General features: G+C 59.1%; 2 protein-coding genes, 1 long non-coding RNA gene and 1 other non-coding gene across 7 annotated transcripts in view; 3 read left to right on the forward strand and 1 right to left on the reverse strand.

Annotated features, from left to right (window-relative positions):
• DRC3 (dynein regulatory complex subunit 3) overlaps window positions 1-13678 on the reverse strand; it is a 22429-nt gene extending 8751 nt beyond the window's left edge. The window contains exons 1-7 of the mRNA XM_059908817.1: window positions 12274-13678; window positions 11813-11892; window positions 10858-11019; window positions 7998-8114; window positions 5591-5757; window positions 2977-3123; window positions 281-400 (exon numbers count right to left, since the gene is read on the reverse strand). Coding sequence (XP_059764800.1) covers window positions 281-400; window positions 2977-3123; window positions 5591-5757; window positions 7998-8114; window positions 10858-11014 — 708 coding nt within the window. The 5' untranslated portion in view covers window positions 11015-11019; window positions 11813-11892; window positions 12274-13678. The remainder of the gene's footprint in view (window positions 1-280; window positions 401-2976; window positions 3124-5590; window positions 5758-7997; window positions 8115-10857; window positions 11020-11812; window positions 11893-12273) is intronic.
• TRNAG-CCC (transfer RNA glycine (anticodon CCC)) lies at window positions 1917-1989 on the forward strand. The gene has a single exon. It is a non-coding gene; the product is annotated as a tRNA-Gly (tRNA).
• Window positions 2265-6041, forward strand: LOC132356078 (uncharacterized). The gene is made up of 2 exons (XR_009499747.1): window positions 2265-5404; window positions 5624-6041. It is a non-coding gene; the product is annotated as an uncharacterized LOC132356078 (long non-coding RNA).
• Window positions 13047-25324, forward strand: part of TOM1L2 (target of myb1 like 2 membrane trafficking protein) — an 81966-nt gene continuing 69688 nt past the window's right edge. For all 4 annotated transcript variants that reach the window (XM_059908811.1, XM_059908812.1, XM_059908813.1 and 1 more), the window contains exon 1: window positions 13047-13193. In XM_059908811.1, the coding sequence (XP_059764794.1) occupies window positions 13142-13193 (52 nt within the window). In that variant the 5' untranslated portion in view covers window positions 13047-13141. The remainder of the gene's footprint in view (window positions 13194-25324) is intronic.

Raw genomic sequence — 25324 nt, forward strand, 5'->3', positions numbered from 1 at the left:
AGGGGCTGCTCTGAGAGATGGTTCCGGCAGAGAGTCCCTGGCCCTTGTGCTGGAGGGGGGCCTGGGGGCCGTGGGATGAGGAGGGGCAGGTCAGCGTGCTGCCCTGACTGAGGTTCTGGCAGCCCAGCGGCCCTGGGCATCAGCTATTCTCAATCAAAGGACAGGCTCTGGGGGCCTGGGCCCTGCTGACCTTCACGGCACTGGCCCATGACCGGCAGCAGCATCCTCGGGCGGGGCGGGGCGGGGCGGGGAGCAGGTCCTCCCACCCGTGGCCTCGTACCTCGTGCTCCGCCAGCTCCTCCCGCCGGGCCCGCTCGTCCTCCAGCCGGGCCTGCATCAGGCTCTCCCGGTGCTTCAGCTCGTCGACGCTGTACTGGTGCTTCATCTCCGCCAGCTCTTTCTGTTGGAGGATCGCGAAGCGGCATCGTCACCAGGGTCGTGGGGTCCCTCCTAGCCGCTGGCCTCTGCCATGCCGTGGCCTCGCCAGCGTGGGCGGGGATCCCCTCCCCGCGGCCCTTGCCAAGTATTCTGAGCCTCAGGGAGATCAGTGGGGGAAGCAGCACGGGCAGGCTGAGGGTCCATGGGACATCCCTGGGGTGGAGGCGCCCAGCGCAGACTCGGCCGCTCCCCCAGGCCTCCCCGGCCAGGCTCTGGCCCCCTTGTAGGGCTGCACAAGGGAGAGGTGCAGTGGGTACCCGAGCCACAGGCCTGGGCGTGAGGTCTCGGCCCTCGGCTCTGGGCCCTGCCACCTCTGGCCCTCCTCCACCCGTCCTGCGTATCCCCCTGCCTGCGCTGGGGGCTGCTGGAGCCCCAGGTGACATTGCCTGTGCTAAGGCTTCAGGTACAAGCACTGCCGACCCTCTGTGCTCCGGTATCTGCTCCCCCCCACCCCCGCCCCCTCCTCTCTCTCAGGACCATGGCCTGCGTGCCCTGCCCTCTCCCTCTTACGCTGTAAGCCCCATGCCAGCTTCCAGGTCCCTGAATGCTCATCACATCCTGAACTCTGCTGAAAACCACAGGGTTCTCCATGGGCCTCCGTCTCAGCAGGACAAGCCCTGCATCCCAGCGTCGCCCTCCTGCCTGTCTCCCCCCCGCGACACAGAAAGCCCCCCAAGCTCACAGCCCCCACCCGTTCGTGTGCTCTGCTGGGACTGTCCACCGTTCCTCAGGGCAGCGCCAGCCTTCAGGCACAGCCCTGGGCCCGATGGAAACGGGGAGGCACCCCGGGAGCCTGCCCTCAGCCCTGGTCGGCCTCGGCTGGGCCCGGCTGTCCTGCTGCCCGAGCCTGGCAGCACCAGCAGGTGAGGGAGGGGCTTGGGGCTGGCCCGGGGACAGGCAGCAGCATGGACGGGGGTCCAGGTGCCCCTGCTTCGCGGGGCTCTGCTCTTACCACCTTTCCCTCATCACTGATCTTGGTGCTTCCAGGCAAAGCCTCTGAGCTGCGGAAGGGGGCTTTGCTTCCCGCAGCACAACGCGGTGCCAGGCTGGGCGGCCTGCCCCCTGTGGAATCTTCTGGGGAAGAGGAGAAACTGGCTGGGGAGGGGCTTGGGAACCGTGCGGCGTCTGGCTGTGCATGTTTTGTTTTTTGGGGTTTTAAAAAATATTTATTTTATTTATTTATTTGGTTGTGCTGGTTCCTTAATTGCGGTACGTGGGCTCCTTAGTTGTGGCATGCAAACTCTTGGTTGCGACATGCATGTGGGATCTAGTTCCCTGACCAGGGATCGAACCTGGGCCCCCTGCATTGGGAGCTCAGAGTCTTAACCACTGTGCCACCAGGGAAATCCCTGTGCATGGTTTTATGATGAGTGAAATACACCCCAGCAGCTCTTCGGCCTATTCCAAGCATTTGAGCCCACGCTGCCTTTCAAATTATTGTCTAAATGCAAAAAATAAGACTTGAGAGTCTTGGGACTTCCCTGGTGGTCCAGCGGTTAAGACTCTGCGCTCCCAACGCAGGGGGCCCGGGTTCGATCCCTGGTCAGGGAACTAGATCCCAAGTGCTGCAACTAAGACCCGGCGCAGCCAAATAAATAAATAAATATTTAAAAAAAAAAAAAAAAAAGACTTGAGAGTCTTGGAATTCAAGATTTCAGATTCTTGTCCTGTTCCGGGACAAGAGAAGGCCATGGTCGGAGGAGGGGCAACTCTCTGGGCACCCCGCCCCCGGCTGCTCTCCGTGGACCCCCCAGGAAGACGCCCGTGAGCGGAGGGCTCCACGCTTGGCAGGCGGTGTGGCAGCCAGGACGGCAGCGTCAGCACCGAGACCCGGGGGCCAGCCCCCCTGCCTGCTTCTGCTGGGCTCTCCCCGAGCCCCGCATCAGCTCAGGGCCCCCCCAGGCACGGGCTCCTTTCTCCCAGGAAAAGCACCAGCTCCCAGGGGGAGGGGTGGGCAGGTCCCTGTCCCCCCACCGCCCGCGCCCAGCACGCAGGGACATCCCGGTCCTGCCGCCAGAGGCCTCGTGTCGGGCGGGGTTCTTTTTCCAGGGGGCAGAGCACCCACAAGCGTCATGCTGCGAAGGGCGGGAAGCTCACAGCAGGGGGCGGGATAGAGGCAGGGCGGCCAGGCCGGGCCGGGCAGTGGACTGGGGAGGGGGCTTCCTCCCGGCCCTGCTGCCAGACCGCCGGGCCCAGCTCCCCGCTCAGCACCCCGGCCGCGGGGTCCCGGGGGCCTCTCTCTGGGGCCGGTGCCCTCGGCTCGGAGGGCGCTACCGTGAGCTGTTGTGGCGTGGAGGCGAGTCCTGACTCTGCCCTGAGCTGCTGACCCCGCTAATCGCCCACCCTCGCTTGGTCCCCCGACTTGTTCACCCAGAAAAGCAGACAGCGGCCTCGAGGTGGGAGGTGGCATGACAGCGACGGGGGCAGTAAAGGCACCTCGAGGAGGGCCGCCCTCCCCTCCTCCTGCGGACGCGCCCCTCCCCAGACGCCGGGGCCTGCACGCTGACCGCGGAGCTGGACGCACGAGGGCCACGCTACCGTTTGGTCGTCGATGCGCCGGAAGTCCAGGTACACCAGGTCGGGGAGGTAGGCACAGACGCACGTCCTGTAGTCCTCGGCCTCGGCGACCGGGTTCCCCGAGAGGCTGAGCGTCCGCAGGTCCTTGAACCGCCGCAGGTAGATGACCTGGGGGAGGGGGGTCGCCTGTGTCCTCTGCCCGCGCTGGGCGGAGCCACGAGGGAGGAGCCACGGGCTTTGCCCAGGACCCGTGGACCTGGGTCCCCATCTCCTCTTCTGTAAGGTGGGTGCAGGGATGTGGTGCGTAGGTGTCGAGAGGACCAAATGCCACACACTGTGAGGGCCTCCACCTGCTCCCGTAACGCCCTGGCTGTGCCCATCGCTGCTGCTCTCAGAACGGGCGGCCTTTTCCAGCTGTAAAGTGCTGTGCAAGGCCCAGCGCTCTTAAATTCAATGGAACCTGATTTACAGTTGGCCTGGACCAACTGGGTGGCAGCTAGTGGGACGTCCACTGACGGCCGTTTATTCTTCCTGTTGTTAGTAACCGGGGGAAAGTCAGCAAGATGCCAGTACCTCATCTGACAGCATCTCTTGTGCCTTCCTGAAGGAGTGTCTTTGTCATTTGTTTATTCGTTCAACAAAGATCACTAAGCACCTACCAGGCCTCAGGCACGTGCCAGGCCTTAGGGACACAGTGGGAACAAAGCCCTTATAGCAAGAGCTGGCACTCTAAGGCAGGGGACAAGAATGTTTTAAAAGTAAGTAGAATCATTGCTGTTTGTTGTAAGTGCTAGAAGAACTCAAAGGGGGAGGGGGTGGAGAGGAGGCCTTAGGGACCACGACAGGGGGGTTTTCAGTTAGGACTGAGGCCTCTGAGGCCTGAGGGAGCAGCCAGGGAAGAGCAGGGGCGAGTGCATTCCCAGAAGCAAAACCAGCACAAGCAAAGGCCCTGAGGCAGGAAAGAGCGTCCTGCACCAGGAACTCAGCAAGGCCAGGGGAGGGAATGGAGCGTCCACAGCGGGGCGGGGCATGGCCTGAGAGCCAGTGTCCCCTCCACGCCCAGGCCTGGACCTGCGTCCAGTAAAGTCTGCGGTGTCCGAGGGACGACAAGTCAGAGGGGATCTGCTCACGTGTGGCCCTGGGTACTGGACCGACCCAGACAGGAACAGCTCAAGACACTCAGAAAGGTTTTCACAAGCAAGATTTGGGGCTATTGGGGTGTGCCGTTAATCTGAAAATCCCTGAATAAGCATCATTTCCTGCAGAGCTCTCCTGTGCCCGGTCCTGTAGCAGCCACTCAACCCTAACTGACTCAGCCCTCACACCGGCCTGCCCCGCAGGCCACCGCTCTCCCGTACAGATGGGCACGTGGGCCCCGGGCGCTGAGTCCCCGGCCCAAGGCCAGGCGGCCGGGAGCCCGTTAAACCTCAGCTCTCCACTTACACCTCCCTCAGCTGTCCTGTGTGCCCCCGTCCCGCAGGGCAGAGGGCAGCTGAGCAATCAGGTCTTGAACCCTGACAAGAGGTGGGTTGGGTTTACAGCCTCCTAGACCACACGGCCTCCGGGGTCTGGCCCTCAAACACAGGTGAGCAGCCGGCACCTGACCCGCCCCAGGCCTTTCACCTACACCGCCTGGCCCGCCCACCCCTCTGGTCTCGGTCGGGTGGGTGAGGGCCCCTCACACCGAGGGGCACCGTGGGGGAGGTTTCTCCTGCTCTCTGTGCTGCTAGCTGTGGACGAGGAAGCCTGCGGCCTGCACTGCTGGACCAGCCCTGGGGAGCATCAGCCCAGGTCGATGCCAAGGGCAGCTGAGCCGAGAGGCGGGCCCGCCCCCTCCACGCAGCCCCCTGCTCCGGCCTCGGCCGTGGCTGCGATGGACGCGGCTGCAGCGCCCGTCTCACCCCGAGCCCCACCCTGCAGCGAGGCCGGGAGGGAGTTAACACCGGGACGTGGCTCAGCCGCGGGGACAGGACTGGGGCTGATGCTTGGGCCCTGGCCCTTAGGTGTTCACTTCTGGACGCCCGCCCAGCGGCACGGAGCCCCCATCACGCACGGCAGCCGTGTCTGTCACACACCTGCACGGTGGCTCCGGTTGCCCCGGGGTCACCCAGCGGCACCCAGGGCCCTGCCCCGGCCCTGCTGCCAGCTCACAGGGAGGGTTGTCAGGGGGAGCCTCTCTGGTCCGCAGGCAAACCTCCATCCCTGCTGCACTCATTCATGCGGGGGTGAGGGGGTGTTCCCTCTGAAACGCAGGCCTGCCCTGGGCACACACAGCGTAGAGCCCCCCACGGCTCTCCTCCGCCGCTCTGCTGCCTGGCCCTGGGCACCGCCCTGCACCCACACCCCAACCCTTCCAGTGACCCGGGGCTGCTGTTGGCCTCTGTCCCCAGTGAGCACGAGCCAGACGCCCCACGGCCGAGGGGTCCCCACCCCAGCAAATGTCTGCTGGGTGAGTGCGGGGGCAGGGAAGGAAAGATCCCACCGGGACAGGGGCACAAACGGACCCACACGTGGGCTCTCGTGGGCTAAGCTGGTGTGTGAACGTCATCGAGTCTGGAATTCTGGCTTTTCTGGGACAAGGGGAAGGTCGGAGGCTCAGTCCGCGGTTCCCCCGCCCCCCGGCGCCCTCGCTCACGTTCATCATGTTGCCGATCTGGTTGTTGCCCAGCGACAGCACCTGCAGCTTGGCCAGCGCGTCCAGCGAGTCGATCTTGGAGATCCGGTTGTTGAACAGGCTCAGGTCCTCCAGGTTCACCAGCGTGTCCAGCCCCTCGATGGACTCAATGTTGTTGAAGGACAGGTCTGGAGGACGGCTCCGGGTTAGAGTGACCGTCCTGAAACCAACCCCCCCGCCCCCCCGGCTCTGCTGCCACCTTCCTGGCCCCGGACTCGGGCAAAGGCTCGCGTCTGTGCGGCCCTTGTTCTGGGATGGAAACTCCCTGGTGGGTCGGGGCAGCGCACCTTGGGGTGGGGGAGCCCCGTGCGGGCCGGGCTGCCCCAAACTCCAGGCCCAGCCCCGGCTGAGACCTCAGGACCCCCTCTAGCCCAAGTTTCTCGTCTTTGGGAATAAAACTGCTTTTTCGCCACCACGGGTTTGGGGGTTTGGTTGGGGTTGGTGTCCTTGAACACCGATGGCCCAGAGGCCCAAACTGGGAACTTTTCAAGAGCTTCAGCTAAAGCCCTCATGTGTAAAGGGGACTCAGGAAGTCGGTTTGGCCTCCCTGGCGCCTCAGGGGACGCTCACCCGGGACACTCTCCCTACGCCAGGCCCTCCCCGGGCGTTTCCTCGTTTGTCATCGCCTGCATCTTAGGGCTGAGGGAGCCAAGGTTCAAAGGGGCCTGGTGGTCACGCGCTCAAGATCAAGAGCACGTAAGGAAGGTAGGGTGCAGAGGGCAGAGGTAACGTGTACAGAACCGGCTAGCACGTTGGCAGAGCGGGACCTGAACCGGGTCAGCCTGCTTCCTTTCGCGCCTGCAGCCGGGCTCTGCTCTTTGCAGGCGTGCTGGTAAACGTTTAACAAGGGGGTAGGCGCGGGCAGCCCTGATCTGTAGCGCTTGCTGACTTCGGTGGTGTAAATACTCCCACTGTGGCCAATTTCAAGCTACCAACAGGACAGGCCTGAGTGTAAAGCTGGGACAAGATGTGGACAGTCAGCTTCTGGGGGCAGTGCCAGCCGGCTCCCGCTCGCCCCCAGCGCCGGGACAGCTGACCGGGCCACCAGCCGGGCCTGTGCTTGCAGGCGGGGGCAGTGCACGTGGCTGGACAAAGGCAGGCTTCTGACTCTCTGAGGGGGTAGCCTGACCTCTTGCCAGAACTTTCCCCTCTGGCTCTCTCGCCCCCCCCCCCCCCACAGAACACTGGGCATCACAGGGGCATCTCATGGGGACCCGTGACCCTTGTTTTATGTCTGCGAGACTGCAGGGCCTGGGAGCTCTTGCCTAAAAGCAGGGCCTTCAGACGGGGTGAGGCTCAGGGTCTAGGCTGACCCGCCCCCCTCCTCCTCCATCTCCTGGTGGTGCAGGTGGGCCGCCGCGCCCGGGACTCAGCATTAACGGGTGCTGGGCTGCCGGGAGGGCTTGTCTGGGCGAGACCTGGGCCCGGCAGTCAGGAGACCTGGCTCTGGTCTGCTCTGCTGCCGGTACATGCAGCTCCAAGTCCACCAGCCCCTCAGCCTCTGCACCCGTGAGATGACACTGTAATCCTGCCCCGGGGGGATTGCTGTGGTCTGGCGGCCATCCTCACAACCACAGCTGAGTGTCCTGCAAGCTGGGAGGGACCTCGATGCCCCAGGTTGCCTGTATTGGGAAGCAGCTTGACAGGATGGAGGGGACATGGCTTTGGGATCAGACAGGCGTGGGTCTCGTCCCAGCTCTGCTGCGTCTTGGTCATGGAGCTCTGGGCGGTGCCCCGGCCTCTGGAGCCCCTAGGGTGGCTGGGAGGGCCAAGGAAGCCCTCTCAGTGGGCTCGGGAGCTCCCAGCCAGCCCCGCCCCTCGTTAGGTGCCCGCTGCCAGACATGAGGATGCCGCCCGAGGCCGGCAGGTGGACGCAGTTCGGCAAAGCCCCTGCCGCCTTGGCAGTGAGGGCTGGACGCCTGGAGTCACGCGAGCCCCCTGCTCGCTGTGACCTCAGTTTGCTCCCGTCCACAGTGGGGTTGCTGTGCGGTTAGGAGGCCTCCCACGGAAAGCGCACGGGCCGTGCCTAGCAGGTAGAAAGTGCTCAACGCACGCTAGCACGGGGGTGGTTGGTTCTGGTTTGATCTGGGCCCCCCAAATAGCAGGGCCCTCAGTTACCTGTCAGCCTGATCTAGAGTACCTAGACGGAGTCCAGGCTGCTGCCGTGAGACCTCCCGGAGGTCTGACAGCTGGGGCAGACGTTCTGCCCTGCGGTGTCCAAGCACGTACGTGCTGAGCTTTGCCCAGCGCGGGCCCAGCAGACGGAGCTCCTGCTGCACTGGGGCCGCCCCGGGGCTGGCAGGGAAGTTCACCTGGGGGCAGCCTCGGGAGGCGTCACCACGGGCTGCGGGACGCGCAGGGGCCTCACCCAGCCAGACCAGGCGTGTGAGGTTCTCCAGGCCCTCGATCTTCTCGATGACGTTGTTGTCCAGCTGCAGCTTCCGCAGGTTCTCAAACTGCCAGAGGCTGTCGATGCGGAGGATGTCTGAAACGACATTGGACGCGCTTTGGCTGGTTCCGGCCCGGGTCAGGGTTAGGGTATAGTTCCAGCGTCTTGGGGGCCGGATGACTGATGCTGACCGTGGGAGAGGCCCCAGAGCCCCGCTGCCTTCCCCGGAGCACAGGGAGCCCTGGAGGTGTGGGCCCAGCTCCGCGGAGCTCGGGGTCCCTGTTGGTGCTGCCGTCTGGGGTCACCACAGGGCCGGGTGGGCCCACGCAGGGTGGAGGGGGACGGGCCCTCCAGGGCGGGGACTCACAGGGCTCCCCCTCGGAACACCTGGGCTCAGGACACAGGGCACGGGCAGGGCCCCCCGGGGTGACAAACAGAACTGAGGCTGCAGGGGTGGCCAGTCAACTAGTGGAGCCGTTTGGAGGGTGCTCTGGCCACATGGACGGAAATAGTTAATGTCTGTGCCCACTGACCCTGCAATGTCTCCACCTGGAATCACACGCTGTGCGAGTGCCCGAGGATGAGGCCCCGAATGTCCATATACGGGGAGGGGATGAATCGCCCCCCAGAGGCAGCTCCTGACGTCACTGAAGTGCCTGACCCCACGGCCGCTGAAGACCACCCCCTGGCCAGGCAGCCGACCCACCCCCTTGCTCCTGAGCCCGGCGGAGCTTGGTCTCTGCCACAGCTGCCAAGAGCTCTGAGTAACGCTTAGTGTGACGAGCACACACTGTGTGTGAAACTCTAGACGCCTGACCTTGTCCCCGGTTCTCTTAGAAACCACAGAGAGCTGCTGTTTACATGCCCCTTTTTCTATGTTTGCTTCTGTAATGATTCCCAAAACATAAAGTTAGAATACGCTCATTAAAAGAACTGAAATAATATAGAAGTGAAAGGAGTTTAAAAAAAAAAAAAAAAGCCCTTAATAGTCACATATTCCGGGCAGCCGTTTCAATATTCATTCAGACGGGCAGGCGCCCCTCCCAGCTGCCCACCCCAAGCTGGGTCTCGGTGCGGGGGCGGTGGGCAGCATTTCTCTGACCCAGGGCCCTGTCCCTCCCGGTCCCCAGGGCCGGCTGGGATGGAGTCTCTTCCCCAGCTCTGTGGCCACATTTCCTGGAATGATACCAGCCCCACCTGTGTTTCTGGGGCAGGGCCCAGCCCCGCCCCTGGATCTCCTGGTCTGGATTTTCCTTCTCTGGCCCTGGCCTTAGACCTACGGCCTTGGGTGTGGTTGACCCTGCAGACACCAGCCCTGGGTGGCTCCCCCACTCCTGGGCACCCTGCCTGGCGCACCTGTGTGCTGGCTCTCCTCTAGGCATCAGCAGTTCGCGTGGAAAAGCCAGAACGACACGAAAGAGCCAGATGTATTTGACAGCATGACAGGGCTGCCCAAAAAGCCCATTCAGTCTTCAACATAGACACGGGATCTGCCTCTGCTGCCACCGGCTTGGGGCAACCTGTTGTCATGGCCCCCGTCCCTCCTCTGCTCAGGACCTCCCTGGGCTCCTGCCTCACGCACTCAAAGCCAGACACCTTCTCTCGCCCCCGAGGCTGATGCTAGCTGATCCCCGCCCGACCTCTGACCTGCGTCCGCACAGGTGCGCCTGCCCAAGGGCCTTGGCACCGGCTGTTCCCTCTGCCTCGACCGATTTGCCCGGGGCTCCATGTGGCTCCCAGCCTCACCTCCTCCGTGTCTTGGCTCACCTGTCACCTATGTGCTGAGGCCCCTGCCCGCCCGACCACACTGCACCCCACCCCCCTTCTCTCCTCTCTTGGCTCTACTTCTCTCAACAGCACACGTGTCCCCCTCCCTCGAAGGTCAGCTCCACGAGTCCCTGGTGCACAGAGGAGCACCCTGCCCGGGACAGGCATCTGCTACATAGTGGGGGAGGGGCCGCAGAAGGAGGTCTGAAGACCACTCCGCCTTCCCTTTAGCCCTTTCCCGCTGAGAGCCTCGGGGGGGCCCCCCTGTTCTGGGCGGCCTGCGGGCTCCATGAGGCCGGGCCGGGCCTGCCGTGCGCACCACATCCCCGGGCTGACTCAGTAACTCCTCGTGGTCGACTGGGTGACCCGGCAGGCCAGCGTGGAGGCCCAGGACACAGCAGGAACGTGAATCAGCCCGGTCCCTCTGCTGTGACCGGCCCGCGCCGGACATGAGGGGTCATGGGACCCCCGCCCACCCGTCCTGCTTCCTCACCTACACCCTCTGCCCGACTCGCTGGCCTCCTTTAGTGAGCCGGGCACCGGGCCTGTGCTGTCTGGTCTCGTCCTCCCAACCAGCGCCTGAGACACGGATTCCAGTCACGCCGGTTCACAGGTGGGGTGCTGAGGACCTGCCTGGTCCCGAGCCACATCTCCCCCAGGCTGTCCTGTGCTCCGGAGGGGACGCCCCCCTTCTGTTTCTAGTCCCTCCTCTGAAGCTGCTCCCCCAGCACGTGGCCCTCCCCTGACCCCGCACCTTCCTGGCCACGCAGACCACCCTCCTAGGTCCCCCCCACGTTTGGGGACCAGCGTGGCCTTTGCGGCTCACTTAAGACTTGGAACGGGAGGATGTTACCTTGTTTTGTTCTTATTCAGAACTGGGAGTGTTGTGGCTGTTCTGGTGCTACCCACGCTCGGCATCAGGCTTTAAAACCGCCCGTGCTGGTCCCATGCCTTCTGACGCAGGCAGCCCGAGTGCGACCGCGGACGGCGGACCACGCATGGAATCGGGGCCCCCTGCGCCCGCCCCGCCCCGCCCCGCCCCACCCCACCCCACCCCACCCAGGATACGCACTCTGGAAGTCCAGCTGCAGGGACAGGACGTCCTTGAAGAGGAGGCCCTCCTGCTTGGCCAGCTGCCCAGCCTCGTCTCGCGGGCCCTGCTCCCCAATGGCCAGCTTGAGCATCTCATCATCCATCACCCTGGGCTCCATGTTGCACAGCCGGTTCATCCTCTCTGGAAAACACCACGTGTAATGAGTAGCCGCTACACGCTGTGAATAAAACTGATCTCCTTATCTCTGTTTCAGACCTGAATCAGACAATTATACAAATCTTTAATTACAAACCATGACAAGTTTGTAGGTGTAGGGGACTGTGGCAGCATACATGCAGGGACCTGTGCTGGCCAGGGGAGACCCCGCTGAGACCTGGAGGACAAGCAAGAAAGAAGGAAAAGGGGTCTGCGTGGTGAGGGTCCTGAGGTGGGAGAGGAGGAGACAGGTTCTACTATGGCTGAAGCGATGCAGGGCTGGAGAGGCCTGCAGGAGTGTGGTGGTTATCCTAGGATCCCCGGGAAGCTCCTGGGGCTGACTAAGGGCAAGGACGTGATCAGACTTTAATTTTAAGAAGCTCATTCTGGCTTGTAGTACCAAGAACAGCAAGAGTCGTGAGGCGAGAGGTGACGGGGGTGGAGGTAAGATGTGGATTTTAGAGACCTCTAGGAACTTAATTTACATGAAGGACTGATTCTCCGCAGTTTTCAGGTAAGAAAATGGAAGCAGGTTAGAAAGGTCACGTTACATGCCCACGTGGATACAACTAGTACGCGGCAGAGGCAGGAGGACAGGCCTCCAGAGCCCATTTTCCTAATCACGACTCAACTGTGCCCAGGCACACTGTGGGTCATTCTCACAGTTCACACTGTTTCCCACAGCTGTTCGGGGTTGGGGCCAAAACCCCAACACTCCTTCCCAAGGGGGTTTTATCAGTAATTCACCACCACCCAGCCCCGGTGGCTGCTGACTTGCCTGACAATAGTGTTGTGGTGGGCGGGGAAAGCAGCAGAGAACCTTACACCTCCTCACAGAGAAACAGATCCTGAATTGTCCTGTGAAACAAGACCTTGGGATCAACTGGACCTGGAAAATAGAGCGCCTATTGGCCGTGAATTAATAAGAGAAACCCCACCCTTTACTGAGTGCTCACTGCGAGCTAGAGCACGTTCATGATCAAATTACAGGTCAGCTCTGAGAGCCATTAGAGAAGGGAGCCCTAATGCCCTGATTTTCCAGACAGGGAAACTGAGGCCTGGGAAGGGAGCTGCTGACAAGGGACAGACATGGACCCGGGCATCCACCTTCCAAGCCAAAACCCTTCACCAAGAGGAAGTCTAGGTCTAAGGAAGAGGAACAAGTTAGCGGCAGTTGAGAGGTCGGACAGAGGGTCAGTAATGCCCTCCTGAAGAAGCATCTAACGGTGGGCCGGGTACCTCTCTCTGGCCCGGAGGCCGGGGGTGGGACCTCAAAGGTCTCTCTGGGGCATGCGCCCGAAGGGAAGGCTTCCTCAGCTTCTCTCCCCACAAGGCCTGAAGGCCCTGATCGGCGTGCGGCCGGGAGGAGATGCCAGGGGCCTGCGCGCTCTCCTCCAGGTGGGGCGGCCAGCGGGCTCCTCCGGGAAAAGGTCAAGTCCTCCCGCAGCCTCTCGGCCCCGGGCTCTCAGAGTCGCCGGCACTGTACGCAGCCGGCACCTCCTCGCAGAGCCCGGTTGCTAGGGGAACCAAGCGCCGCACTCTTTTGCTAGGGGGAAGTCAGGGAGTAGACATCCTGGGTTAAAGTTGACGACCACGTGATCATATTTCTGGGCGGGGAAAGCCTCCCAGAACCAATTAGCCGTAGAGAAAACAAATGCTTGTCCAATCAGCACTTTCTATGGGCAGGGAACTTACTAGCTTTGCCCATCCCTTGTCCCCCCTCTTGGGTGACTGACTGGACTCTTGTCCAATAACATTAAGGACTCCCTGGATTGACCAATACATAAATGAATCAAAATACACAGACTCGCGTTGGGAGGCGGGCCGGGGGGGGGGGTGACGGAGATTCCTGTGACCTAGGTCACCGCCCCGCCCAATCGGACGCCGCGGGGATGGGCGTGACTTCGCGGAAGGAGCTGTGGGGGCCAATCGGAAGAGGACAGGGCAGCCGTCGCCCAATAGAGGCCGGCGGGGCGGGGCCAGGGGCGGACACCGGCTTTCCTGAGGGTGGGGCCGGGGCAAGTGTCAGTCAGGCAGGGAGCGCCGCGGGGGACGCGGAGAGCCGGCGGCTGACGCGCGTGGGCCGCTGCCGAGCCGTCCGCCCAAGATGGAGTTCCTCCTGGGGAACCCGTTCAGCACGCCGGTGGGGCAGTGCCTCGGTAAGGCCCCCACGGCGGCGCCCCGAGGCCTGGGCGGTGCTCCGCGCGTCCCTGCGCGGCGGGGCCCAGTCCTCCGCCCCGGCCCGGCCGCCGCTTTCCCAGCGGGCTCCCTGCCCCGGGCCCGCCCGGCGGAGCCGCCCTCGGCGGGGAGCGGGAGGCCGGGCGCGCTCCTGGGGAGGCTGTCGGGGGCGGGGGCGGCCGTGCCGTCTAACGACGGGAGCCCGGCCGGGGAGCCTTGCCGCCGACCCTCCCCGTGACCTTGTGCGAGTCGCTGCCCTGTCGGGTCTGGAGTTCCGTCTGTCAGAGGCGGGGTCTTGATGTCCGTGGTCCTCCTGTCTGCACGGTGACTGTCACTTCCCTGCGCTCTTGCGTCTGCCAGCGGTGAACCCTTCGGTGGCAGATAGAGGGTTACTCGGCAGTCCTAATCCTATGGGGGGCTCTGGGCGCCCGGGATGACCAGCGTCCCGGGCGAGGAAAGCCCGAGGTGCAGGTGAAGGACCGCCAGAGGGCCCGCCCTATGGAATTTCCTTACTGGAAAAGCAGCTTGCCTTTTCACCCAAGGTGGGCGCTCATGCGAAGTGTGATCAGTCTAGAATGTTGATTGGTTTCTTTTAAAACTGGGTTCTTCCTGGTTGGTGGAAGGACTGGTGAAATGTCTTTCATGAGCACGGACCTTTGGAGTCCTTATGGGCCTGGCTGGATTAGGCTGTAGTGATTTATTTCTCGCTTTACTTATAAATTTACAGCTTACTTTTCAGCCTTTAGTGGGGCCTGTGCAATTACTGAGGCCTCTCCCGTTGGCTAACTGGCATTTGGGAGCCTTTCTTTTCTCTGTGGTGTAGGGTCTCTGATAAGGGGCCCTGGGCCCTGGGCCCTGGAGAGTGTTTCCCCACCTTTCTCGAGGTTCCCACCCCCGTTCTTCTTCCTCAGCTGCTCTTTCGCTGCATGCGTGTTCCAGAAACTCATTTCTCAGTTGGGTACTGAATTCCAGTCAGCTATGAGAGGGAGCCAGTAAACTTGGGGAATTTTTTTTCTTTTTCTTTTCTGTCTCCTTTACCGTAGGAGGCTCTGTTACTACCTTTGAAATGCCAAGGTAGTTGATGAGGGGTATAAGTTAAAGGGGACTTTAAAACATACAGACGTAAGGGATGTACAGGTATATAGCAAGGGGAAAGAGCGTGCTTCTCTCAGGAAGACCTGAGTTGAATTTTGCTTTGCCCAATTCAACCGTGGGACCCGAGAAAATTGTGCAGCCCTTCTGAGCCTTAGTTTGCTTGGTGGGGGGCGGAGATTGATTCATCCCCACACTGGAGAGGCTGTGTGGGGCAGCGGGCCCATCTGTGAACAGGCCCCGCGTCCACCGTCCCGTGGACAAAACACTTGACCGTGAAGAGGATGGAGCCTCCTCATTGCCAGTTAGCCAGCAGGCAAGACCTCGGTAATTTCACAGCTCGGTTCAGATAAACGATTAGAGGCCAGAGTGCGTTTCTAACGTGTCTTCTGTGCTGTTGTGACAGTGTAAAAGTGACTCTCGTGACATTTAGTGTTGTTAGTGTTCTTTTAAAAGTATGTGCCGGGGGTTGGTGGGAGGGAGGGGGATGCAGAAATAAAACAACAGCAACAAAGCTAACGGCTAAGAGCAAGGGTATACCTCACGCGAAGCAGTTCTACAGCCATCACGTGCTCCTTACAGCTGCTCTGTGAAGTTCGCTTTATTGTCCTTCCCACTTTAGAGATGAGGAAACTGAGGCTCAGCGAGGCGGAAGGACGGCCCAGCTGGTCAGAGGGAGCTGGGATTTCATAGCCGTCCCGGTGCTCAAGGGGTTGATGGGGTCAGGAGAGGGAACAGAGACGCGTGGGACAAGGACGACCACCAGAAGGCCCCCCAGCGCTGGTGCTCAGTTGCCTCGTGGGGGCTGTGAGTGCTGTCGGGAGGCCGTTGCGCTCAGAGGAGCTGGGGCCTGCGCCCGGCGTCTGAGTCTGAGGGCTGTTGGTGAGGATGGGTGGGAACTGCACAGGCAGAGAAGAGGCCCCCTTGCCTGGAGACAGGTGGAGGAGGCAGGCAGGGGGTGTGAACACCTCGGTGGTCCCCAGTCCACGTGGCGCAGAGGTGGCTGCGGGGAACAGGGGCAGGTTGGGTTTGGGCCCAGGGTGGAGCCCTGTCCTGGGTGGGTGGCGTCAAAGGCCACGTTCTGTAGCTGACCACAACTGTTAGTCTCCCTGGACCTCGTTTTCCTCACTCAGCAGCTGCTGTGGCTTCTACCTAAACCGTTCCCTCAGTCCATTTCAGCAGGCGTTTTGAGTGCGTATTGGGTACCAGGCCCCAGGATACAGACATTAAAAAGCTGCTCGGAGGGGCCCTTCTGTAGCGGTAACGCACCCACCAAGGTGTCCTGAGCTGCAGAGCCTCAGGCTCACGGTCCGGGGGTCCGTAGAGCCGCGATCACCCCGCCTCGTGCCTGGCCTCACTCGAGCTCCCTGGCCTTGTTGGGTCAAACGCACGGTCTGCCCATCGCACGCCGGCGGCTAAGCTCCATCTGATGTGGTTACCGGGCCTTTCCTGCATCCGCGCTGCCCGTGGTCCTGGAAAGTGGCTCCCGAGTGGAGGGCACGGCTCAGAGCCAGGACGGGCCGCAGTGTGAGGGCCGAGAAGCGTGGAGGAAGGCAGAGTGCTCCGTCGTGCCGTCCGACTCTCTCCTCTGAAACAAGTTTCAAATGGTCCTGTCCTAATGGCTGTCGCACATGGGGAGTCCCCGAGCCAGGTCCACGGTGCTCTGCAGACGTGCACAGCTCTCCTTGTGTGGGCCGGAAAACGCTTTCAAATCGTCCTTTTCCAGGAGTACAGTTTGGATTCATTTAGATGAAAAGATGGGTGAGCAGTTAGTTAATTGCACCCAGAGTATTGGGGGCAGGCTGGGGGCAGGAACACCAGCGCGTCTCTGCTGCAGGGCTTGTGCCCGTGCATTGCGTGGTGTGGGGTCTGAACTGCTTCCTGGAGCTTCGTGCATCCAGTGGCTCTGCATCGCCTCTCTTGTATACCAAGCGAAACGCTTACCAGGACGTTCAGTCTAGTAAAGGAGCTAAGACTGGGAGCTACATCAGGTAAGACAGAAAGTGTTGGCGCAAGATTGGACAGATAAACAAAGTAAGGTAATGGAGGACAGAGGGGTCACCTCCAGCAGCAGTAATAATAGTTAAAGAATTTTTGGTTTTTTTAAAATTTAATTTTATTTATTTATTATTTTTGGCTGCGTTGGGTCTTTGTTGCTGCACGCGGGCTTTCTCTAGTTGCAGCGAGTGGGGGCTACTCTTTGTTGCAGTGTGCGGGCTTCTCATTGCGGTGGCTTCTCTTGTTGCGGAGCACGGGCTCTAGGCGCACAGGCTTCAGTAGTTGTGGCTCGTGGGCTCTAGAGCGCAGGCTCAGTAATTGTGGCGCACGGGCTTAGTTGCTCCGCGGCATGTGAGATCTTCCCGGACCAGCGACCGAACCCGTGTCCCCTGCATTGGCAGGCGGATTCTTAACCACTGCACCACCAGGGAAGTCCCTAGTTAAAGGTTTTGCTTTTTTAAAATTGCGTACTGTGTTACCGCGTGCCGGAGACTGCAGTAGGTGCTTTGTGTATCTTGCAGGCCTTTAATTCTTAGAACAACACTGTGAGTGAGGTACTGTTATTATTTCCACTTTGCGGACAGGGACCCGGAGGCAGTGCGAGGGTCACACAGCTAGCAGCGAGGGAGCTGGAGTTGCAACCCAGCGTCCCAGTGTTCCGGCTCTGGAGCTGCTGCCCTGGGGGGCAGGTGAGGAGGGGCACCTCGGGGGCAGGAGGAACCCAGCCCTCAGGGGGTGGGTTTCGGCTCACGTAGAAGTGGAGAGGAGGCTCGGAGGGCACTCTGAGCGAAGGCTGGGTGTGGAGGGGTGGTGGTGACGCCAGCCTGGGGAGCGGTGGGGGGCCAGGTGGACAGACGTCAGGCCTGACTGACGAGGCTTCGAATGTAGGCCGCGTGGTTTGGCCTCTTTCATTAGTGGCACTGGGGAGCCATGGGTGATTTCTAGGGAGGGGAGTGGCACAGTTGTCATTACAGAGCCGGGGACATTTCCCCTTGGCAGCCCCCAAAAGGCCATTCCTCTCTGACCATCAAAGCCCCCATGTGTGCAGAGCGGGGGTCCGATGGGGGAGTCAGCGCACGCCGTGCCAGTTCCCCGAGGTCCGGGGTGGGGCCCTTCCTGGAAGCCTCCAGCAGAGATGAGGGGTGCTGAGTCGGGTGGACGGAGCACGGGAAGAAGTGTGGGGTTCTGAGAGCATCTGTCCTTAACTGCCTGGATGGTTATAGAGCGCCGGCCCGCTCCCCGCCCCCCTGCTTCCCGCTCGCGAGTACAGGTGCTGAGAGGCTGGCTCGTAGGGCTTGCCGGGAGGGCTGCCCTGCTTAGGGGGCGCTGTGGGGCTATAACAGGTCCCACAGAACTGTGCTGTTACGAAACAGTGCAGACGCGTGTAGAAAGCTTGAAACACACACGCAAATGCAAAGGGGGAAACATCACCATGATGAGCTTTCTTACAAACTCTTTGAGACTCTTCTCATTTCACAGAATAAGTGGAATAAGTAGAGTGCGTGTGTATTTGACCCTCTATTTTCTCAAGCCTTGGAGATGCAGTGTTGTGTAAGTGCTCTTAGCATATTTCTGGGCGGTACGCCTGCTTTTTTGGGGGGTGGATGTCAGCTGATGAAGGGGGTATAAACACAGTGCCCAGAGGGGCATCAGTTAAGCACTGTTGCTCTTTTTTTTTTTTAAGAAATAAGATTCTGGATGATTTTAATTTATTTATTTTTATTTATTTATGGCTGTGTTGGGTCTTCGTTTCCGTGCGAGGGCTTTCTCTAGTTGTGGCAAGCGGGGGCTACTGTTCATTGCGGTGCGTGGGCCTCTCACTATCACGGCCTCTCCTGTTGCGGAGCACAGGCTCCAGACGCACAGGCTCAGTAATTGTGGCTCACGGGCCCAGTCGCTCCGCGGCATGTGGGATCTTCCCAGACCAGGGCTCGAACCTGTGTCCCCTGCATTGGCAGGCAGATTCTCAACCACTGCGCCACCAGGGAAGCCCCTAAGCACTGTTGCTCTTGACCTAGCAGATAAGTCACTCAGAATTTTTAGGCTAACCTACTAGTCTGAAAAGAAAGAAATAACGTTCAGACTTTTTTTTGGTGACTCAGCTTGTGGCCAGGAGAAGGGCCTGTTAAAAACCAGCCTCAGACTTTGTGCGTATTTCAGTGCTCCCTCCAACCCTCCTGACCTAGAAGAATTTCCGATCTTCTCCATCCAGTGCTGAAGCCTGCTGGCCGTCAGCACTTGCCTCCTCCTCCAGGCAGCCTTCCTAGACCAGCCTGTTTGTGGTGCTGTCTCTTCTCTGAACTCACCGTGTGTGTTATCCGAGGCATTCACTTGGCTCTGCCCTCACCCTCCAGGGTTCGTGAAGACTAGCGGAGAGAACGTGTGTGGGTCCCCAGCACAGCTAACATACTGTTGCCTCCTCCTGCAGTGCTGTTTCCTGTTGTTTGTCTTGCGTCCTGTCCTGTTTATTGCCTTATCTTCCTCAGGGCAGGATGTGTACCTTCTGTTTCCCCATGACCTTCACGGCACGTGGTAGAGTCTGCTCTGCACAGTTACTCACTCCAAAGGTTCCTTTCTATCAATGTTATTATTTTTTTAGCATCTTTCAGAGCTAAAAATAATAGCCATCATTTACTGGCCCTTCACCACGTGCCAGGCACCCTGCGAAGTGCTGTACAAACGTTATCTCATTCAACACTTTTTTCTCAGGAAACTCCATTAAGTCAGGGGTGTCACGTCCATTTTACAGATGAGGACCTGGAGGCTTAGAGGAGTTAAGCAACTTGCCCAGTGCTGAGCTGTGCTCCACACCAGGGGCTTGAGCTCCAGAGCTTCGTCCTGTTGCCCCGTAGACGGCAAGCCTGGCCTGGAGCCTGTAGACAAGAGGTGGCCTTCGCTGATCCATTGTGAGTTCCAGAGCCTTCTAGGTGCCCTTTGCCCGCTTGTTCTCTTGCACACGGGCACTCTGTGTTTTGGCTGGAGACAGCCCCGTCTCTGCCTCTGTGAGCCGCTGCCCGCGTGTGGGTCCGCTGACTGGACACGGGGAAGGGCGTGTGGGACAAGAATGCTGCTCCGTCGCTTCTCACAGGCCCTTGAGGCCATCACTGAGGTGCTGTGTGTGAAAGCAAAATGTGTTACCGTGTTATAGTATTTCCCACACGCCTTCTAGACTCGTCTTCCACGAGGGCGCTTGTTTTTATTTGTACCTGTTTATTTACTTTTTAAAAATTGTAGAAAAACACACATAGCAGAACATTTACCATTCTGACCGTTTCATAATGTTCAGTGACGTTAGGTACATTCACTTTGTTGTGCAACCATCACCAGCATCCATTTCCAGAACTTTTCTCATCTTGCCAAACTGAAACTCTGTCCCCATTAAACACTAACTCCCCTCCTCTCCCCCCAGGCCCTGGCACACACCCCCGCCCCCCTTCTACTTTCTATGAATCTCACGACTCCAGGGACCTCACATGAATGGAATCATGCAGTGCTTGTCCTTTTGTGCCTGGCTTGTTTCACTCAGCAGAATGTCTTCAAGATTCACCCATGTTGGAGCAGGTGTCAGAGTTTCCTTTCTTTTTAAGGCTGACTAATACTCCATTGTGTGTATAGAACACGTTTTGTGTATCTATTCATCCATCTTTGGACACTTGAGTTGCTTCTACCTTTGGGCGGTCGTGAATACTGCTGCTGTGAACATGGGTGTGCAAATATCCCATGTTTGTGTTCGTGTCCCTGCATTCAGTTCTTTTGGATATAAACCCAGAGGTGAAATTGCTGGGTCATGTGGTCATTCTGTTTTCAGTATTTGGAGGGAGAACCACCATGCTCTTTTCCACAGCAGCTGTACCATTTTACATCCCCACTAGCTGTGCATAGGGTTCCCGTTTCTTCACATTCTTGCCAAAACGTGTCATTTATTTATTTTTTTATAGTAGCCATCCTAATGGGTGTGAAGTGTTATCTCACTGTAGTTTTGAGTTGATACCGAGCATCTTTTCATGTGCTGATTGGCCATTTGTATATCTTTGGAGAAATGTCTACTCAAATCCTTTGCACATTTTTTAATCAGGTTGGTTTCGTTGTTGAGTTTTAGGAATTCTCTCTATATGTTGGATATTGACCTCTTATTAGATAGTAGATTTTCTCCCCAGGGGGAGAAAATATTGCCTTTTTACTCTGCTGCTTGGGTCCTTTGATGAAGCCCGGTGTATCTGTTTTTTCCCTTGTTGTCTGTGCCTCTGGTGTCCTGCCCTGATTCTCAGAAGAGTCTGACACGTGCCCTGAGGACAGGCAGGGTGACGCTGGCTGTGCTGGTCGGCCTGACTCCTCACCAGGTGCCGGTTGAGGGCCCCACAGGCAGCAGCCCCGCGAGGCAGGCGCAGTCACTCACGTCTGGTAGAGAAGGGGACTGAGGCTCAGCAGGCCGGTCCCTCCCGGAGGCCTGGGGTAGTAAGTGGCAGCTCAGGGACTTGCACCGGGTCTGTGGGCTCCAGAGCCAGGGCCCTTACCCTCTCAACCGGAGTTACCTGTGGAGTTGAGTAGATGCACTTGTGGCTGAGAATCTGGAAATAGTCGTCTCCAGTTCAGGTCGGCCTTAGCATCACTCGCTGTTCACCCGGTTCCAGTGCGAGTCGGTGCAGAGTGTCCTTGTCACCCCGGTTTCCGGAGAGTTTGGTGAGAGGCAGTGCACCAAGACTCTCCCCGTGGATTTTCCTTTCTCTTCGGATGTGCTTTGGACCCACAGTGTCGGGAGGAGGAAGAGGGATGCCTAGACGCCAGGTTCTCCGAGTGGCCAGCTTGCTTTTCAGGCATCACCAGCTGCCGTTTTAATCAGGACTGAAGCGCAGGCCTTGTAGTCTGGGGGGCGCGTCCAAAATTCTGTTTGAGGTTTTGGTTTAAAGTGGAGGTTGATGGAGAGAGCCTGGTCCCTCCTCTCAGGGAACTGGGCCTCTGAGAGCTGGGGACAAGGCCAGGGCCCGGCAGCGATGCTGTTACGTTCTCTGCTGCTACACACGGGCTCCCGGAGTGGCGTTGTCACGGTGGGAAACGCGGCCTGGGGAGGGTGCTGCCTGGTGTCGGGAGGCGGAGTTAACTCCGGAAACTTCAACCAGCGATTCCAGGAACCGCCGAATTCTCGCTGGAAGGGCCTTCGTGGCATTTGGTCCAAACTCCTCACCACTACCGATGAGGAAACTGAGGCCCAGAGAGGCTAGGTCTGTGCTGTTTCTACCCCAACAATTCTTTTTGTTTTTTTTTGTTTTGGGAGGGTTTTTTTGGCCACACAGAGCAGCATGCGGGATCTTAGTTCCCCGACCAGGGCTGGAACCCGTGCCCCCTGAAGTGGAAGCGCGGAGCCCTAACCACTGGACTGCCAGGGCAGCCCCTACCCCGACAACACTTCTGACACCAAATGTGTGGGTTTTTTCCGGACGCTAGCCAATTCTGACACCAACTGGCATCCCCGATCCAATCCGATTCGATTCAGTTCGACCTGCCTCCTTGCCTGGGGCTGTTGCAGGACCGCAGGGAAACGGCTCAGCCCCACAAGACCGCCGCACTTCAGACACCAGCACCTCTGACCAGCTGGCTGTAAATTGGGGGTGTTCCTGTGACCCCCTCCTCAGGTCTGAGAATTCGCTAGCTCAGCTCACAAGACACGGGAAAACACCCTACTTGGTTTTCGGCCTCTCTGGCATCCAGCCCCGTCGTGCAGCTGTCCCGGGCCAGCCAGCGTCGTCTTCTTAGCACTCCGGACACTCGCAGCTCTGGAGGGTCCCAGGGTGTTAGGAGCCATGTGCCAGGAACCGGGGCCAAAGATCAAACGCGTGTGTCTTACTGTATTGGCAGGAGGGGTCGCACAGTGAGTCGCGGTGCGCCTGGGGAAGGGCCCACGTGGCTTTCTACTGACCTCGGGCCTGGCCCGTCACTTGGATGCTCGTGTCTGCAGGGGGCCAAGGGAGGTCGGGGGAAGTCCGTCACATCATGAACGACTCCAGCTCATGAAGATGAAAACTTGTGTTTTGTTTCAAAGTTAAGCACGTTTAGTCTAATCACATGGGACTATTTAGTTCCCGGTTTGGTGATTGGTAAAGTCAGCTCGTAAACTCCCCTTTGCTCTTCTGTTTTTCCTGCTCTTTCTGGCTTCCGTCCAGAACAGAGGGGCTGCTCCCAGACAGGACTCAGGAGGGCCGGGGCTGGCCGGCGCCCCGCTGCTGGTTTGCTGCGTGACTCTGAAAAGGTCACGTCCGACCGCTTACTCCTGTGATGAGGGCGAGTTGAACAAGTTCATTTCCACGCCTGAAGCTTAAGGCCTAAATCAAAGTAGCTTTCAGTTTTTCTTCAGACCTTTAGCCTCCGTAACTCAGCCTCAAGGGCACAGAACAACTCTCTGCATACTTTAAAAAAAATTGTGGTAAAATATACATCACACAGAATTCACCATCTTCACCGTTTTTCAGTGAACAGTTGAGTGGCATTAAGTACATTCACCTGGTTGTTCAGCCATCACCACCATCATCTCTAGAACTCTTTACATCTTGTGAAACCAACACTGTCCCCGTTAAACAGTAACTCCTATTCCCCCTCCCCCAGCCCCCGGCACCCCCCTTCTACTTTCTGTCTCTATGAATTTGACGACTCCAGGAACCTCATATAGGTGGAATCAGACAGTATTTGTCTTTTTGTGACTTGCTAATTTTACTCAGCAGAATGTCTTTAAGAGTCACCCGTGTTGGAGCAGGTGAAAAGAATCTCCTTTCTTTTTAAGGCTGAATAATGCTCCATTGTATGTATAGGCCATGTTTTGTGTATCCACACATCTATCTTTGGACACTTGGGTTGCTTCCACCTTTTGGCTGTCGTGAATAATGCTGCTGTGAACATGATGTACAGATTTCTCTTTAAGATTCTGCTTTCAATTCTTTCGAGTATATACCCAGCAGTAGAATTGCTGTCTCACATGGTCATGTGGTAGTTGTATTTTAAATTTTTTTAGGAGCCTCCGTACTGTTTTCATAGTGGCTGCCCCATTTTCCATCCCCACTCACAGTGCACGAGGGTTCCAGTTTCTCCACATCCTCGCTGACACTTGTTATGTTCTGGTTTTTTGATAGCAGTCATCCTGAAGGGTGTGAAGAGGTTGCATACTTTTTGGGGTGTATTATTAAGCTCCTGGGGGAGTTGGGGAACCAGCGCCACGAGGCGCCCTTCCCTCAGCTCAGAGGCTCCCTCCACAGTCGGATCTGTGCCAGGATGGACACGTGAAGAAAGTTCCGGGGAGTGATTGGGACACCTGCGGCTAGGACCACGGTGGCCCTGGGATCGGGGGGCGTCTGAGTAAGGTGGCATCGAGCCTGCCTCTCGGGAGGAGCAGGAGAGGCAGAGCAGAGAGCCGTGCGTGGGGGCCAGGGCGGAGGAAAGGCCCAGAGGTGGGCGGTGTGCCCGGCAGCTGGGGGCGCTCCCCCGGGAGTGGGCTGCCGACCACCGGGGATCGACGGTCAGTCACGCTGGGTCAGTGTTCTGAGGGTCTCGTGCCCCAGCTTGCCTGCTCCCTGTTCTAACTCGAGGGGGTGCCTCGGCCAGGACCTTAAGGAGGCAACAGGATCCAGCTAGAATAACCTGGTTTTGATTTCACTGCCCTTGTTTATTTTCGTTATTTTTATGTTACTTCGGATTAATGCCAGATGAATTTGCGTGAGAGAAGGGCGCCTCGTGGCGCTGGTTCCCCAAGTCCCCCGGGAGCCCCCGAGGGCCGGACCATTCCCCCCACCTGCACCCAGCCCTCCCTCCTGGTCCTGCCGGGCCGGGTGCTGGGAAGCGTGGCCAGTGCGCTGGGCCCTGCTGGCGGGCAGGCCGCACGGCCCCTCCCGGCGCTGGAAGAGGCGGGTGGGGCCCCGAGGGGCTGGCTGGAGTAGAAGCGCCTGTGTGAGAACCGCGCAGCGTGAGACGGCGCGGAGGGTCCCGGCAGCACCTGAGCCAGGACCTCTGCACGTGCCCCTCGGCTTCTGCCTGCTTAGGCTTCACCTGCTCTTTGGGACGGTCCACCCTCACGGCCCCCCCGACCCCGCCCCGCCCGGCGTTTCCACCCCTGCGTGGCATTGCCACAGTGGGTGGGAGGACAGACCTGGCTCTGTCCTCCCACCCCCTCCCCAGGATCAGCGTGACCGCATCTCATGGCCTGGCTGGTGTGGGCGGGAGGTTGTGCGGGGAGACGTAGCTGCTGGGGGGGGACCAGGCCCTCCGCCCAGCCCACTCTCGGCACGTGGACCAAGCGGAGAGTCCGGGGCTGTGCCCTGGGGCTGCTCCCGCTCTGCGAAAGGGGCACTTTTTTGTAATTTGCTCAGCGCTCCCCGTGGGCTGGCTGGAGAGCCGTGGCCCACACCCACCCCGTAGGTAAGGGCTGGGGGCGTCCATCCTGGTGTCCATCCTGCTGGCATGATAATGTGCGTGGCTTTCCTTCTCTTCTCTGTCCTCCAAGTTCTCTGTAATTACATTTTTAAGTGGAAAAACCCGGAGTCCTCCATTTCGTGAAGATTACTTAGGTTCTAGTTTTGTGCGGTGCCGAATCAGAGCCAGGCAAAGAAAATCTCCGTGGAATATTAAGGGGTCACTTTTGCTCCTAAAATATCAACATTGACTAAGGTTTACAGGCTAAAAATAGAGGGAGGGACTTCCCTGGTGGTCCAGTGGTTGAGAATCTGCCTTCCGGTGCAGGGGATGCGGGTTCGAGCCCTGGTCGGGGAACTAAGATTCCCGCGTACCGGGGGGCAGCTGAGCCCGTGTGCCGCAGCTAAGACCTGACAGAGCCAAAAATAAAAATTAATTAATTAATTAAAAAAACATTTTTTTAAAAATAGAGGGAAAATGGGTGAGTGTGTGCTGAAGCTTGGTAATGAGTTTGCTCTGCTGTGACGTGGGCCTGTCCCCTCCTCAGCGTACATCCGTGGTTTTGCGGCAGAATTAGCTCTTTATTGTCTAGTGGAGTCCAACCGGTGTTGGGCATTGAAATCCATGTTTG

Source organism: Balaenoptera ricei, chromosome 20, assembly GCF_028023285.1.
Source record: "Balaenoptera ricei isolate mBalRic1 chromosome 20, mBalRic1.hap2, whole genome shotgun sequence".
Lineage (NCBI taxonomy): Eukaryota > Metazoa > Chordata > Mammalia > Artiodactyla > Balaenopteridae > Balaenoptera > Balaenoptera ricei.